At 44.8% G+C, this 18,141-nt stretch overlaps 1 protein-coding gene across 1 annotated transcript in view; it reads left to right on the plus strand.

The window, feature by feature from the left end:
- The window catches only part of LOC112118062 (DNA polymerase alpha catalytic subunit), a 349,709-nt gene that overhangs the window by 69,888 nt on the left and 261,680 nt on the right, over positions 1-18,141 (plus strand). Inside the window, exons 25-26 of the mRNA XM_026648867.1 lie at positions 3,598-3,747; positions 3,989-4,111. Of these exons, the coding sequence (XP_026504652.1) occupies positions 3,598-3,747; positions 3,989-4,111 (273 nt within the window). The remainder of the gene's footprint in view (positions 1-3,597; positions 3,748-3,988; positions 4,112-18,141) is intronic.

The raw sequence follows: 18,141 nt of genomic DNA on the forward strand, positions 1-18,141 counted from the left end.
GAGCCACCAGGGGTGTTTGACTGTCTTTGTGGTACTAGGTACTTGAGCTCCAGACTAGCAGTATGCCTCTTCAGTTGGATTCAATGATGGAATATACAGTGTGTCAATTCAGGAAGCCTGTTCTGTGCCTGCTGTATTTGGGGGGTGCAGGTAAAATGGATTGATTCAAATCAAAGCTATTTAAATCACAAATTTTTACTAATGATTTTAAATCATCAATTTTAACTAAAAAGTACAAATGCAAAACATAATTATCTTCCTAAAATAAGGTTGATTTTCATTGGTTGGTAACCATTAAAACATTGATTTGCAACTAAATATATCCTTCACACTTCATTTGGTCCTTCTTTGTGCAATCAGGAGGATACACTATATATCTATATACAGTTATTTAAGCATTTATATAGCTTAACTTGCATTTATTCAGATGCTTAATTTTTATATTTGTATTATGTTAGAAAATGGTGAATCATGCATTTCTTATTTACTTGGTGATTAACTTTTTACATGTGATCTGGGTGAAATTCTATTTAGGTGGCAATTCAGATTCAGTTAAAAATTCACAAAATCAGCATTTTAGTTTTTTCTTTTTTAAAAAATAAATAAAACTACCTTAAATGTGCTGGATACATAAGAAAAAAAGCTGATTTTAAAACAGTTTTGCATTTAAAACCATGTCCTTCAAGATTTTACAACTAGGAGATCTGATCTTCTCACACCTAGGACTTATCTGCACAGCATCGGCGAAGCATGCCAGAGTGGGTGTAATTTGTAAAGGTCTAATATGTTGTGGTCTAACTGCCCTACGTAGACCCTGCTGCTGTGCACTAAAAAGTACCTAGTTCACGTTAATGGACTATGTTAACATGAACTTGGCACCTTCTGGAACACAACAGCAGAGTCTACCCAGGGCAGTTAGAGTGTAACACATTAGAGTGCTTTACAAATCGCACCCCTCTGGTGCACTTTGTTGGTGCTCTATAGACAAGCCCTTGGTTTTTATTCAGAGATTGGAAGAAGAAAACAAGCTTTTCTGCTTTTTCAATTCCCAGTTGGTTTCTTAAATTTGAGTGAGCTAGTTGTTGAATTGAACTAGTTGAATAAACTGAAATGAAAAAAAAAAATTCTATTTTCACCCGCAGAAGACGCTATGCTGTCAAAAGCTGGTTTAATACTTCAATAAACTCTGCTTAGCCCATGACTTCAACCAGTTCAGTGGTGTGACTTTCTTTAAAACTTGCCAGCAAACACAGATTGTTTTTTGTTTTTATTGTAAATGATTTTATTGTAAATGGACTATAATAAATTTAGGCTCTGACATGGGTTGTTAGTGTCAGATTTAATTTTCAATAGGTTTATTTTTTAAGACTAAACCTGAATTTAATTTAAATTAAAAACTCATTTTTTTCTAAATTGTTCATTTTTTATCCACCCTGGCTGAGGGTGACTCTTGGTTGTCTTTTAGATCAGGATGAACTGTTAAATCAAACAACATAACGTTTCTGAATAGTCCATCTTCAGCAATATCTCTAACTTTCTGGGCTGTGGACATTTAGATTTTTTTCTTTCTCCTTTTGTGGTGATAATTATACATAAGTGTCCTTCGTTAACATAGAAACTTTTGGTTAATTCTTCTCAAGTTAATAAGGACTGTATCATTCCACTTCTGACACTTTTGTTTCATAGGCTAATGCCTGATTAATTGAAGCCTATGAAAGTGGTTGTAGTTTTGCCACCATGTTCACATGCAGGCACAGTTCGAAAGTTGGAATCCTTTAAGGTTTATATCTGTACAATTATGTACATCTCTTAATTTGGAGTGTTTGGATCCAAAGAAAATCCATGGGCATATAGCAGAAAGTATTTGTAAATATGTAAACCACTGTACAGTAGGTACCCCGCCCCTATGAGGCCAATAACGACAAGAAGTTTGTTGGTAAAGGCTGTCCTTGACTTTACATATAGGTCTGTAACTTGCAAAGCCAGGCAGTGTTTTCTTAATTATAAATCCCTGAAACGGTAAGAGTGCTTTTTTCCTTGATAGGTGTATTCGGAAACTTCAGGTAAATGGGAATGGGATGGCAGTGGAATGGGTTACCTAGAGAGGTGTTGGAATCTCCTTCCTTAGAGGTTTTTAAGGTCAGGCTTGACAAAGCCCTGGCTGGGATGATTTAGTTGGGGTTGGTCCTGCTTTGAGCAGGGGGTTGGATTAGATGACCTCCTGAGGTCCCTTCCAATCCTGATATTCTATTATTCTATTCTCTGATTTAAATACATTCTTTTGGCTCTTAGCTGTAAACAATAATATATAAAAAACTGCTCTTTTCTGAAAAGTGTTTGCAAAGGCCCCCACTGTTTGTGATCGTTTTTGTCCCTGCTCTAATTTCATATTAGCAGTATTGCCTGAGAACACAATTTTTAAACAAATATCCATCCCCTTTCAAAGCTCAAAGGAATAACATTGAAAATAGAGGGTATTTTTGTGCTTAAATTCCAAATGTGGACACAGTTATTACACTGAAATTGAGGTGTAAAATATGATATATGTGTCTTTCTGATATTCTTTATTTATTAAAAATGTATGCGCTTGGAAAGGGGAGAGGAATCACTTGTGGGAGTTCTCATTATGGCTTGTATTGGCAAAGCATTCAAGTTAGAATAACTCCCTTTGTACACAGCTTAAATGAGAAGCCATGTTGCTTGTCATTGTCCTTCTTTCAGAAGCAAATTCTGAGGTGGTGTGAGAATCAGGAAGGCAATATCATACAAAATAACATAGTGCTCATAACCATTTCCAATAACATTTAAATATGAAAGTCAAAAATTACTCACCTGAGAAGCAACGTGTGAAATAGTCACTCCTCCAGATGCTACCTTCCAAGCTTCACACTTAATATTATCTAACTCTTTCACCTGGAGATTTAGGGCTTGTTTATGCAAACGGTACATGGCAAACTGGGATGTAAATCTAGCTTGCACTAGTCTGCTGTGCACTAATTATCTGTCTGGATCCTGCTCCTGTGTCAAAGTGAAGTAGATCAAAGTGCGCTATGGAACTTTTAGGGTGCAGCAGCAGGATTCACATGAACAGTTAGTGCGTGGCAAGCTAGTGTGAGGTAGATTTACACCCCACCTTGCCACAAACTAAGTTTTCTTATAGACAAGCCCATAGTCTCTCTTTCCTTCAAATAGAATTGGTATCTGAAACTCTTGTCCCTACGGCTCTGAAACAATTCATTTTTAACCTGTCTTCTTGCAGTGGTGCTTACATACCCCTGAAGGCTTTGGTTTCTGTTCCTAGTGTGACATCTGAGAGCCAAGTCTTTTGGGGTGCATTAGAAGAGTTGCTAGTGTACTGGCAGTGAATAGACAAAAATAGACTTGCAAATTCTGGGTGTACTAGTGGTTCTGCAGCACCAAATTAATACAGCTGAAAAGCATGAAAACCACCTTCACTTCTGCCGTCTTGAACTGTGAGTGCAGTTTCCTTTTTACTCTGCAGAAATAAACTAACTTTTTCACGTCCTTCTTGCTTGTTAATAGACTAAAATCTACTTTTAAAGCAAATATTTGATAAACTAAATGATCATTTGACAGGATGGAGTGCAAGAAGAAATTCCAGAACTACCAGATCCATCTCTAGAAATGGGAATTTTGCCTAAAGAGATCAGAAAGCTGGTGGAGAGAAGGCGACAAGTCAAGCAATTGATGAAACAGCCGGATTTAAATCCTGACCTCTATTTACAGGTGTGTCTTATGGAAGAGCTCCTCTGCCTTCACTATACCTTATTTAAGTCCATTGGTCAGACTACAGAATAGGAGTGATTACTTTAATATTAAATGGAGGTTAGAAACAAATTGTAAGATGCTCACTTGTGGTTTAGAGAGGTGATAGATGTCAGAAATAGCTGTGAGTACTTGATAATATTGCATTCAACTTCTGTTTGCTGGTTATGGTGATTAATGTACTGGTTATGTTCCTTTTCAGTATGATATCAGGCAGAAGGCTTTGAAGCTTACAGCTAATAGCATGTATGGCTGTCTGGGGTTTTCCTACAGTAGATTCTATGCCAAGCCTTTGGCTGCTTTGGTGACACACAAAGGGAGAGAGGTGAGTCATTAAATAGCTTTTTAAAACGGACAAGTTTGATGAATAAAAACCTTGATTTCATTCTTCTTTCTTTATGAAGTCTGTATTATTCTGTCTGTCTTCCCATCAAAACAAATATTCCTTTATTTGTTATTTTTAAAAACTGAGGAGCCTAGCCACCGCGTTTAACCTTACATAAAACAGTGTGAAAATATTTGGTTAGGAAATAAAATTTCAAGCTTCCAAGGGGTTATTGTGAATGGTTGGTGTGAGTGAGGCTAAAGTTTTAGTATCCTGGGGAAATATCTTGTATTTAAGATTCAGACACTTATTGTGCCAACTTCTTAAGTGAACTACAAGACAAATACAGTTTTGAACAAATTTATACCTGAATTAGTCTACAGTCCATGAGTGCCACACACTTCTTTTATATTCTCGCTAGTCATACAAGACCTCTACCTCATTTTGGTTTGTTTGACCTTTTTAATACTCATATTCTTGTCTCTCTCTCTTTTTTAATAGGAAAGAAAGGTTTGCTTGCACATAGCTATTTAAAAAGGCCAGAGTTTTTCAGAATGAGCTATGTTTCATACCTGTATATAATTATGATGAAACGTATTATATCTGCTGTGTTCTAGAGAGATCTGTGATAGGAAGGGTAGGCAGTAAATAGGTAAGGAGAAATGATAATGTTTTAATAAGTAATTATTCCACAGACCTAGACTCAGTTCACTTTTAAAAAAAACCTCTTTTAATCATTCTTTTTGGTTAATGCTGCAATACTATAGCTAGAAGGGAGAGTGTCTTAAACCATTTGATGTGTTAACCTCTTGGTGCCTAGGTTTTCGCCAGCCACTTAATGCTAATATAAATTGCATTACAGTTAGTAGCAGGAGCTGTGGGCTGTCTGTATCAAGAGGTTAATGAGAAAAAATAATTTCAGGAAAAGTCCTAGGGATCTAATTTAAAGTAACATACAAGGTTTTTTTGAAATGTGATTAAATGGTATTTCTTATGATTATGCACCTGATGATACATGCATAGGTAAACAAGATGATATGAAATATCTCCAGGGAATGTATCTTGAATAGATGTAGGTCAGATTTTGAAGTGCTACATTTTACTGTGTTGTCAAACCATCCTGTAGTTGAGGGCTGCACACTAAATATATTTGCAGAAAGATTCGGTGTGAAAAACACAAACAAGGCTGGAAATTCATATAGTGTAAAGTACTGGAAAGCTGTCAATATTATTAACTTTTATTAATAGTATTTTGGTGAGATTGGGTTTAGCTGTGAGGACATATTAGAAGTAGGTTGGCCCACGCAAGTGTGTTGTGCTGGCTAAAAACTGAAGGATTACACATTATTCTTTAAAAACTTGTTTGAAATCATGTTGATGGGGCAGCAATTACCTCATATGCACACTTGGATTTGATGGCAAAAGAATTTCATATGATGTGACAGAAATTCCTTCTATGAAGAGCAACATAGAGAGGTGCAGCACATACACCAGGGATCGCAACCTTCGGCACGTGGCCCATCAGGGTAATCCGCTGGCGGGCCGTGAGACATTTTGTTTACGTTGCCCATCCGCAGGCATGGGCCGCCCCCCCAGCTCCCAGTGGCTGCGGTTCGCTGTTCCCAGCCAATGAGCCTTGTGCCGAAGGTTGCTGACCCCTGACGTACACCATCAACGGAATCTCTGATTCAGATCCCATCTGACACAACTGTAATGACATGTTGGACACTTAGTACAGACTGGTACAACTGCAGGCATGTATAGGTTAGCTTTCAGTGGGGAAATTTGGGCAGCATGAGTTTCATGCCTGTGATTCCAACAAATAAAATGTAATTTGTAAAGTGACTAGTGTAGTAATTGTAGTGGTTGTTCACTAGATGGCGATAGATACCTTGAGATCATTAAACAATTAAGACTTTCAATCTTGTCAGTAAATTACTGTGACCATCCTTGAGTACACATCCTTTTAAATTGATCTTCTATGATTTGTAGTTTGTTTTTATGATATAGAATATCTGTGGGGGTTGTTTCCATTTTAATCTGAAATATTACCTAGTATCTCAAACCTATTTGTACAAGTTTTATATAAATCTGTAAGAAGAAAAATGCTTTCCGAAAAGGGAGAAAATATATGAACACTGCCAAGTCAAATTTGGCCTTAAATGTTTATAAGCACAAGTGTTTGTTTGCTGAAACTGAAGACCAGTAGATATATTTTACATGAATTATTTTTATAATCCAGTGGGATTTAAAAAAACAACAATGGATTCTCTGCAGTATTTGCCATCCAAATGGGGTGTTGTTGGGTTGGATTATAGTACAGTGGTTCTGAAACTTTTTCATAGTGTGAACAAACCTTAATGAGTTTCATGGGCTACTTCTCTCATGGTGACTACAGCAGTTGCTTGCATGGAAAAGTAATAGGAGAGTTTTTAATGTAATTTTAGCTGTCCTGTAATGTAATTTAGCAACTGGAAACAAGGAGAGGTAGTACCACATGATCAACCAGCTCTCTGCAGACCAGTGACGGTAAGTATAAGGTCACACTTTTTTCCAGCCTTTTTGACACACAGCCTTCCAGTGGAGAGTCAGATGTGTTTGGCTTCTGTATTCACGAGTCCCTGGGAAGAAGGCTGTTTCTTGTGGGACAACAGAAGAGTTGCCAAGCTGCTGTCTGGGGCCAACTTGGTTGCCATTGGCTGTGACCCCAGATCAGTGATCTTTCCACATCTCCTCCAGGACATTGTTCTTTACTGTTCCAATCAGTTCCCCAAATGACCCACCTTCTTGGCCAGAAAACTGGACCACAGAGGGGCAAAATTACTCTTCTTTCTTCCACCACAACTTGTAGATAAGTTACAGAATTCATGTTGCAGTACATTAAGTGAAAGGATGAAGTTTGCCAGTCAGGTTAATTTCAAATTTCCTATTCAGATTTTTAAATTAATTCTTTAGTGATAATTTGCCCAAATTCCAAGGCGCTGGTAGTCAAAGGGAGAAAAGATAGCATCTGCTTGTCACTGACTTCTGCGAAAGGAAGCTGAGGAGGAGGGGCAAGGGAAAGAAGAGAAAGTGAAATCAAAAAGCCCAAATAAGTTAATTGAAAAATGAAACAAAGGGAAGCAGGCATAGTACCTTACCTACTCTCTTCCTTTTCTGTCCCCTTCCTCTGAGCTCTGGCAGCAGGGAAATATAGGCTTCATTCCATTTCTCCTTGAGCCTTGTTCAGCTGGGGAAGGTGATCAACATCTGTTGTTGCGTTCTGGGCCTCTGGTCTATCTACATGTTTTGCCAGAGCTGATATGAATGGGGCAGTTTGTCAGGCCTCCTTCCCCAAAATGTAGGGGGGGAGAGAGGAAAACAGATCCTCTTAAAATCTCATTAGTAGCTGCCTTTTTGGATGCTTTTGTGGATGCCATTCACACTCCCACTAGAGCTTTGACATCCAGTATGATTTTTGTGGAGGCATGCGGCCTAGATACTTGAAGGCCCAAGCAGAAGAGTTCTTAGCTGATTCTAAATATTCAGGTGTTCTACAAAAGTGGTGCTTTATGATTTAGAGAAATTGAAGAATTTCTTGCCATCCATCAGACATTGTAGGAGGGGCTATGGATCCTAGTTCAAAAGACAGCAGTCCTTTTGTGGTGCTTTTCTCCTTGAGATGCCTCATAAGAGGAAGATGCAACAGACCTCAAATTTTTCAACAAAAACCTAAGGATGTTCAAGATGGACAACTTTTGAAATTCTGTCTGGTATCTCAAGGGTTTTTTTCTTTTGAGCTGAAGGAGGCTGTCTCTATATGTGCATACATTTTTCACACATGACATTTTTTATAATTTACATATAGTCATGACCATTTCCAGTACAAAGCTCTATCCTTCAAAGCCTCCTCTAGAGTTTCAGTATCCTGCTGGACAAGTAAGAGTCAGTTCTTCAAGTTCTGGTCCTTATGTGTATTCCACATGTGGGTATGCATGAGCCTGAGTCCAGTGATTTTAACAAGCAGTGTCTGTTGGCCCACACATGTGCAGTGGATCTCCTCATGCTCCAGAGCGACGGTATAAGAAGCTGTGCAGGTTAACACCCTCTCAGTTCCTTCTTACCCCCGCATGGTCTGAGTCAGGATCCAGTGTCCTCTTTGGCTTCAGCATTTCAGAAAACCTGTAAATAAGATTGTGAATAGTTTTAAGACCAACTGAACTAAGCTAAAGAATAACTATTCACAATCTTATTTACAGGTTTTCTGAAATGCTGAAGCCAGAGAGGACACTGGATCCTATGTCCAGACTCTTGGGCTTCAAAAATTGCATCTCCTGCCCTAGATCCTTCGCTGTCAGAGACAAACACTGACTCTCCCTCTACTGCCTGGGTAAGACACACATTTTGGCGCTGTGCAGCATTTGTTGCTAATTTCCACCAATGAGCTTTGCCTTAGAAAACATTTAATGGAGAAGATCTCTCATTTAATGGACTGTCTGATCTGGGCCAGGAAGACTCCACTGTACATTGGCCTCACCAAAGGAGCAGCTCTCCTCTGAGCATGTGCCCAAAGACTTCCTCAAGAGCTTCCCATGAGAGTAAGGGACACTCTCATAGATGCAAGGACAGATCCACATCTAGGACTGTCCATAAAAGATGCACTCCTTCCCCAAGCCTATCGAGTCGGTCGAGCTCTTACACATAGACTTCTAAGTAACTGGCTCTGCAGAAAACCCCCAGGGTGGAGAGTAAGGTGTGTAGGAAGAAGGATCCGCTGGTTCCGTTGGTGACTCTCTGGTACTGAAGCACAAGGACCATCATTTCTTATAGTTGCTGGAACTAGGGGTGCTGGGGCTGTGGTAGCCCCCCCCCCCCCCCGGCTTAAAGCTGACCCCTCCTTCATCTCCACAGTCCGAATAAAGCCTGGACAGGTGATCTGGGACTTAGGGTTGCTACCCTTATGAACATGACCTGCCTAGGCGACCAATGATCCCTCAGGCCATGGGGTCCCCCTCCAACAGTTGGCCCCTCTTTCTGGCCCTATTGGGGTCCCATAGAATCCCTATTCCAGACATCTGGGACCACGCAGGAGCCTTTTCACTCCTCCTTGTGCGAACAACTGGTTCTGTCAGTGTAGGAGGAAGAGGATGATATTCAACTAGAAGCACAGATACCAATAGTTCAGTCGGAAATCGCCTCTCTTCCCTGGATGAGGCACCCCCACCAGAAGACCATAGACAATACCAAGACTTTACTACGAAGTGTGGCTAGTGATCTCCAGATATCTCTGGAGGAAGTCCAAGACCCAAACCATCGACTGTTTGACATTCTGCAGCCTCAATGCCCAAGTAAGGTGGCTTTCACAATTAATGAGGCCATATTGGAACTGGTGAGATTGGTCTGGCACATCCCAGCATCCTACGCTCCCACACCTAAGGTGGCAGAGAAATGCTATTTTGGTCTGGCAAAGGGAGCTGAATTCCTGTTCTCCTTTCCTGCTCCCAAATCCCTGGTGGTGCAGGCCACTACAGAATGTAATAGATCTCAGTAACTCAGGGATGTCCCATCAGACAAGGGCTTGAAGAGACTGGATCTCCTGGGGAGAAAGGTCTTCTCCTCTGTGCACTTGCCAATTACCAAGCCCAGCTAGCCAAGTATGACTTTAATAACTACTTCAGGCTGGGGGCTTTTCAGGACAAACTTTCCTTTGAGGACAGAGCCCAGTTCATCTACCTTCTAGAGGAGGATCGCGAAAATGGCTTTTGTGGCTGCAGTTGATGTGGCAGATACAGCATCCAGAAGCTTGGCCACTGGTATTGTTATGAGAGGGATTTGTGGTTGCAATCCTCGGTCTTCTCCAGGGCGGTGCAGAATATTATCCAACACCTTCCCTTTGACGAGTCCAGCCTCTTTAATGAGAAACTGACTCTTCACTCATTAAAGAACTCAAGATCTACCATCAGCTCCCTGGGGATCTATACACTGGCCCTAGGGGGAAAGCGTCAGACCTATAAATCAAGACCACTTCCTCCTCATCTTCATCCATTCTACTACCAGCATCCTGCCAAGTCTCCCTGCAAGAGACCTAAAACTCAGTAGCCCCACTTTTCAACCCCCTCTACCATCACAATTGTGACCCATTCCCAGCTCACGACTGGGAGCTACTTTTGACGTTTTACTAAAGACCTGCTCACCAATTCTCTGTTGCCACCTGCCCTTTCTATCATCTTTGGAGGCTGTCTTACTTTGTTTGCCCACAAGTGGGAGCTAATCACAATGGACAGTTGGGTCTCGGAGATTATCCTTCAGGGATACTCCATAGCGTTCATCTTTTTCCCTCCCCCAAATTGCTTGCTCGGCCCCCTTATGGGACAACTCTCATGAGGCAAGTCTTCAAAAGGAAGTAGAATCCTTATTGCACCAACGGGCAATAGAGTGTATCCCACCTCATATCAAGGAAGAGGGTTGTATTAATCATATTTCCTAGTCCCCCAAAAAGATGGAGAGTGGAGACCCATTCGGGACCTTTGGTACCTCAATATCTTCATTTAGAAGTTGAAATAGAGGATGGTCATGTTGGCATCAATCTCCTCTCTTCAAGAAGGGATGTGTTTTGTGGCTCTTGACAGGAAGGACATGTTTTCATATAGAAAGTCACCTCTTCCACAAAAGGTTCCTACGGTTTATGGTGGGCTGGGAGCACTTCCAATTTCGCGTCCTCCCCTTCAGACTAGTGACAGCACCAAGTTTCTCCATGGTGATGGCCCAGATGAGTCATCAGGGTTACACAGTCTTTCCATACCTTCATGACTGGCTCCTGGGTTGGCTATTTAATATCTCATTCAAAGCCTCTCAGCCCTGGGGGTCTGCATGAACAGAGAAAAGTCCATTTTATCCCCCACAAGGGCAATAAACTTTATCACAGCAATGTTGGGTTCTGTTTCTGCAAGAGCCTTCCTCCTCGTGGAAGGGTTTCAGACAATGTGCAACTCTAATTTTTTTCATTTCACACAGACTAAGCACTACAGTTCGGATGTGCCCATTGCTGCTAGGTCATATGGCAGCGCGTACGTATGTGACACTGTTTGCCAGGCTTCATCTGTGTTGCTTCCAGGCCTGGCTCAATTTGGTTTGCTTGCCCAACAAATACCACATCAACTCCAGGGTGACTGTCCCCACCAGGATCATCATCGTCTTTGGTTGGAGGTCAAACCCAGACAAGGTACGAGTGGGAGTTCCCTTTGCCACTCTGAGTGCTGCTATTGTAACAGATGTCTGTTCTGGGCTGGGGTGCCCACCTGAACAGTCAAACCGCAAAGGGCACGTGCACCACACGGGAGGCCAGACTGCATATCCGCATCCTGGAACTGTGGGCAACTAGCCTTGCATGCAAGGCCTTCCTTCCGCTCATTTGCTCCTTCCACATCCAAGTAATGTTGGACAATATCACCACCGTGATCTACACACAAACGGGGAGGCGTGAGATCTCTCCCACTTTGCCTGGAGGTAGTCAGGCTTTGGAAGTGGTGCGTCAGACACCACATCACCATCCAGGGAGCGTAACTCCCAGGTATCCACAGCTCCTTAGCAGACAGTCTCAGCAAGCATTTCTCGGTGGGCCACGAGTGGGAAATCCACAACTCTGTTCTGACAGACATCTTCACACACTGGGGCACACCTTTATGGGACCACTTTGCATCACAAACAAACAAGAAACTCCCGCTATATTGTTCCGGGGAGCCATAGGCCACGACGCCCAAGGCAGCGCTCTCCTACTGTCATGGATGAGCAGTTTCAGATATGCCTTTCCTCCCATTCCCCTGGTTCCCAAGGTTCTAAGTAGGTTAGAAGCAGGAAACCTGCCAAACCATCAGTGTGGCCACTGGACGATTGATGAGCTAACGGAACACTCAAGGAAGATAAGGCCATTGCAGAGAAGCTAAATGAATTCTCTGCATCGATCTTCACTGCAGAGGATGTGAGGGAGATTCCCACACCTGAACCATTCTTTTAGGTGACAAATCTGAGGAACTGTTCCAGATTTGGTGTCAATAGAGGAGATTTTGGAACAAATTGATAAATTTAACAGTAATATGTCACCAGAACCAGATGGTATTCACCCAAGAGTTCTGAAAGAACTAAGAGATGAAATTGCAGAACTACTAAATTAGGTATATAACCTATCGCTGAAATCGGCTTCCATGCCAAGTGACTGGAGAATAGCTCATGTGACACCAATTTTTGAGAGAGACTCCAGAGGCGATCCTGGCAATTACAGATCGCTAAGCCTAACTTTAGTACCAGGCAAATTGATTGAAACTATAGTAAAGAACAGAATTATCAGACACACAGATGAACACGACTTGTTGGGGAAGGTCAGCATGACTTTTTTAAAGGGAAATATGCCTCAGCAGTCTATTAGAATTCTTTGTGGGGGTCAACAAACATGTGGATAAGGGGGATCCAGTGGATATAGTGTACTTGGACTTTCAGAAAGTCTTTGACAAGGTCTTTCACCAAGGCTCTTAAGGGAAAGTAAGTAGTCATGGGATAAGAGGGAAAGTCCTCTCGTGGATCCGTATTTGGTTAAAAGAAAGGAAACAAAGGGTCAGTTTTCAGAATGGAGAGAGGTAAATAGTGGTGTCCCCCAAGGATCTGTACTGGGACCAGTGCTGTTCAACGTATTCATAAGTGATCTGGGAAAAGGGGTGAACGGTGAGCTGACAAAATTTGCAAATGATACAAAATTACATAGGATAGTTAAGTCTGAAGCAGACTGCAAGAAGTTAAAAAGAGATCTCGCAAAACTGGGTGACTGGGCAACAAAATGGCAGATGAAATTCAGTGTTTATAAATGCAGAATAATGCTTATTGGAAAACAAACGGTTGCAAAATGACGGGATCTAAATTAGTTGTTACCTCTCAAGAAAGAGATCTTGGAGTCATTGTGGATAGTTCTCTGAAAACATCTACTCAATGTGCAGCGACAGTTTAAAAAACTAACAATGTTAGGAACCATAGGAAAGGGATAGACAGAAAGTAAATATCATAATGCCACTAGATGACCCTTGTGGTCCTTCCTAACCCTCTGATTCTATATAAATTCATGGTACACCGATGCCGTAAATACTGCATGCAGTTCTAGTCGTCCCATCTCAGAAAAGATGTGTTAGAATTGGAAAAGGTATAGAGAAGGGCAACAAAATGATTAGGGGTATAGAACAGCTTCAGTATGAGGGGAGATTTAAAAAACTAGGACTTTTCAGCTTGGGAAAGAGACGACTAAGGGAGGATATTATAGAGGTCTGTTAAATCATGAATGATATGGAGAAAGTGAATAAGGAAGCATTATTTACTCCTTCACGTAACACAAGAAGCAGGGGTCAGCCAATAAAAATTAATAGGCAGCAGGTTTAAAACAAACAAAAGGAAATATTTCTTCACACAATGCACAGTCAGCCTGTAGAACTCAGTGCTGGGGATGTTGTGAAGGCCAAAACTATAAGGGTTCAAAAAAGAATTCGATAAGTTCATGGAGGATAGGTTTATCAATGGCTGTTAGTCAAAATGGTCAGGGATGCAACCCCATGCTCTGGGAGTGGACAACGGGATGGATCACTCAATAATTGCCATGTTCTGTTCATTCCTTCCGAAGCATCTGACAAGGGCCACTGTCAGAAGATCGGATACTGGGCTAGATGGACCATTGGTCTGACCCAGTATGGTTGTTCTTGTGTTCTTATGTCAATAACAGTCTGCCCTCTACTCGAGATCCACCCATTCCCAGAACTCCTGATGCAGGACAGGGGCTGGGTCAATTCAGACTGTTTGTATTTTGTAGTTGTTTAATTCTTAGTTAGTTCTTAGTTATTGTAGTTAGTTAATTAGCTGTTGGGCTGGGGGGGTTACCCTCCACCCTGACTGCGTTCTCCTTCGGGGTCTTGCATGCCTAAGTCCCAGGGGTTCAAGCCCTGCAAGTCCTGCAACAAGCCCATGCCAATGGGCGACCCCCAAGACGCCTGCTTAAAGGCTCTGGGGGAAGCACGCCAAGCAGACAAGTGCAGAATTTGTAAAAGGTTTAGCCCCAGAACAAAAAAGGAGCAAGACTTTTGCTTCAAGCAGCTCCTTATGGAGGTGGCACTCAGACCGCAACCTACACCGGCGCGGCAAGACCCAGCACCGAGCTCATCAGTGCACAGTGCCTCGGCGGCAATGGTAGGAATGGCACCGTGGAAGGACTCTGAGACACCCCCGCGGCACCCCCGCTCCAATGGGGCGTGTTCCAGAGAGGAATACCCAGGGCCGAAGACTTTGGAGCCGGCACCGTCGACTTGGGCTCTGCAAGGGGGACCGTCGAGTCCGGTGCTGTTGGACTCCTTGAGCCAGGTTATTGAGGAAGTGGAATTGCCATCCATCCCGGACACCACTCCCCAGTCCAGCTCCGCTCGGTACCGCCCTGGCCATCGCGGTTCCGGTCCCTGTCTTCGGACTCTGAGAGGGGGTCCAGATACTCAGGGTGGGGCTGGCACCGGTTGGGCCGTGGAAAGCCTGAGGTGGGGGCAGGGCCGGGGCCTGTGCAGTGGCAGGGATCAGCACAGTGGCCATTTTGGACCCCATGGGCATACCACCAGGCCCAGGGCACCCAATCCAAAGGTTTCCCTTCGGTGACCTCTGAACTGTGGGTACCGGCGGCATCGGCAAGTCGTCCCACCCCTAGGGATGCTGAGGAGGTACCGGTTGCTTGACCTTCCCTGGGACCAACTCCAGTTCCTGAGCCTGATCCAGGCGTGGTTGGCCCCGACAGAGAGGCAGGACAGGAGGCCCCTGGAGACCAAGAGGGTCAGGAGGACCCTGTTCGCCCATTAACCTCCTTGTCGTCTTCCCTGGACGAGGTGGTCACAGGCATCTCTGTCTCTGGACCGCCCCCCATAGACAGCCGTGCCCACCAGAACCTCCTTCACAGGGTGGCGCAAAATATGGGCTTGCAGGCCGAGGAGGTAGTGGAGTCGAAGGACCCGATGATCAACATCCTGGCCCCGGAAAGTCCATCGAGGGTGGCTCTACCCCTCATCAAGACTATACTGGCCAATGCTAAGACCATTTGGCAGACCCCGGCCACCGTCCCTTCCACCGTGAAGGGTGTGGAGAAGGAAGTACATTGTCCCATCTATGGGGTACAAATACCTTTTCACACACCCGCAGCCTTATTCATTGGTGGTGGCTGCAGTGAACAAAAAGGAGAGGCAAGGACAACAAGCCCCAGCGCCTACGTCCAAGGATGCCAAGCGCCTAGATTTATTTGGGCGCAAAGTGTATTTTACGCGGGGGTTGCAACTCAGGATTGCCAACCAGCCGGCAATTCTGAGTAGATACTAGCTTCAACTCCTGGAACTCGATGCTCAAGTTTAAGGAGCTGATGTCAGAGTCCAGGGAGGATTTTGGAGCGATAGTGGAGGAGGGCAAGGCGGTGGCATGGACCTCTTGACAGGCTTCACTGGACGCTGCAGACTCAGTGGCGTGCACCTTGTCTTCCAGTATAGCCATGAGGCATACCTCGTGGCTGCAGGCCTCGGGACTCCCGCCCGAGGTTCAACAGATCATACAGGACCTGCTTTTGATGGGGTAGGTCTGTTTGCGTAGCCTAAATGACTCCAGGGCTACCATGAAATCCATGAAACCCCAGCAACCCAACATAAACATTTCAAGTCTCAGCTGCAGCAGCAGCGCTCCTATCCTCCTCGGCTGAGGCAGGACTTCTATAGGAGAAGGGGCAGGAATGGCAGGTGCAAGCCTTCCCACCCCCCGCCTGGGCAAGGCCAGGGTCTGACTAAGCCATCGTCGGGTTCCAAGCAGGCCTTTGAAGGGGCACCTGAGAAGGGCGCACCAGCCTCAATTCAGGATCCTTCCCCATCTTACTTGAATCATCTGTCCCACTTCTACCGTGCTTGGTCCCAAATAACTTTGGACCGCTGGGTTCTCCGTAGGGTAGAAGTGGGATAGTCTCTCCAGTTCTGCTCCTGCCTTCCTTCCCACCCCCCTTCCCCGTCCCTCTTTAGGGATTCTTCTCATGAACAACTCCTTATCCAGGAGGTGCAGGCGCTCCTCACCATGGGAGTGGTGGAGGAGGTTTCTCAGGGGCAAGGGATTCTATTCCTGATACTTCCTAATCCCCAAAGCCAAGTGGGGTTTCAGACCCATTCTAGCTCTGCGAGGACTCACCAAGTTCATGGTAAAGTTGAAGTTCCACATGGTCTCCTTGGGCACCATTATTCCCCCTCTGGATCCGGGAGACTGGTACGCCGCCCTCAGCATAAAAGACGTGTACTTCCATAAAGCTATTCAGCCTACACGCAGGCGATTCCTACGCTTTGTGGTCGACCACAAACATCAATTTACAGTCCTCCCATTCGACCTCTCAACAGCCCCCCAAGTGTTCACCAAGTGCATGTCAGTCGTGGTTGCTTTCCTCCGTTGGAGGCAGGTGCAGGGTATACCCCCACCTCGACGACTGGCTGCCAGAGCCCCGATTCCAAGCCATGATGGACATCATTCAAGGCCTCAGGCAATACTCAACCACTACCACAAGGGGATGCCTGAGTCTCCTTGGCCACATGGCAGCCCGCTCTTGCGTAACTTGGCACGCTAGACTGAGGCTCAGGCCTTTACAGGCATGGCTTGCTTCGGCCTATCGCCTGGGACGCAATGGCCTGAATTCAGTGGTCACAGTGCTGGGACAGGTGCTCGAGTCCCTTCAATGGTGGCTCAACCCTCAGATGGTGTGAGAAAGAGTCCCCTTCAACAGCCCTCAGCCTTCCTTGTCCTTATTAATGGATGCGTCAGCTCTGGGATGGGGAGCACACTTGGGAGACCTCCAAACGCAGGGCCTTTGGTCGCAGAATGAGCTCTCCCTCCATATCAACATCAAGGAGCTGAGGGCAGTGCGACTACCATGCCAGACCTTTCAGGCCCTATTACAAGATCAGTGCGTAGCAGTTCTGACTGACAACACCACTGCCATGTTTTACATCAACAAGCAGGGTGGAGCCCGGTCCTCTCCCCTGTCGGGAAGCCCTCCGGCTGTGGGAGTTCTGCATAGCCCACTCCATTCACCTGGAAGCGTCCTATCTACCAGGAGTTCAGAACACGCTAACGGACTGCCTCAGCAGGTCCTTCCGCAATCACGAGTGGTCCATCCGGCCAGATGTCGTACACCTCGTCTTCCAAAGGTGGGGGTTTCCCCAGGTCAACCTGTTTGCCACCAGAGCAACAGAAAGTGACCAATGTTCTGCTCCTTCCAGCGACACAGCCCAGGCTCAATCACAGACGCATTCCTGCTATCCTGGGGAGGCTGCCTGCTCTACGCCTTTTCCCCATTCCGTCTCGTGCACAAGCTCCTACTCAAGGTCTGCACGGACAGGGCAGAGAATTCTGGTAGCCCCAGCGTGGCCTCAACAACATTGGTACACCATGCTCCTGGAATTGTAAGTGGATGCCCTGATCACATTGTCTCTCCTCCCCGACTTGATCACTCAGGACCACGGTCGTCTTCATCACCCCAACCTACAGTCCCTCCGCATCACAGCTTGGAAGCTTCATGGCTGAACTCCATGGAGCTTCTGTGCTCATAACAAGTAAGGGAGGTCCTCCTTGGCAGTAGGAAGCCCTCCACTAGAACCACATATCTCGCAAAGTGGAAAAGATTTACTTGTAGGTTTGACCAACGTCGTACACCCTCTCTTCAGGCACCCGTACCTCTCAGGGTACCTTCTGCACCTGAAACAGCAAGGCCTGGCAGCGTCCTCCATAAAAGTACACCTCTTTATGTGGCTATCTTGGCCTTCCACCCAGGAGCATCTGGACGCTTGGTCTTCGCCAACCCAATGGTTGGTTGGTTCCTCAAGGATCTGGAACGCCTACATCCTCAGATCACACATCCTGTCCCCACGTGGGACGTTAACCTGGTCCTCTCCAGGCTAATGGGGGCCCCCATTTGAACCGCTGGCGACTTGCTCCCTTCTCTATCTGTTGTGGAAGGTAGCTTTTCTGGTCGC

The sequence above is a fragment of the Terrapene carolina genome, unplaced genomic scaffold (assembly GCF_002925995.2).
Source record: "Terrapene carolina triunguis isolate 2854851 unplaced genomic scaffold, T_m_triunguis-2.0 Scaffold22, whole genome shotgun sequence".
NCBI classification, from domain to species: Eukaryota; Metazoa; Chordata; order Testudines; family Emydidae; genus Terrapene; species Terrapene triunguis.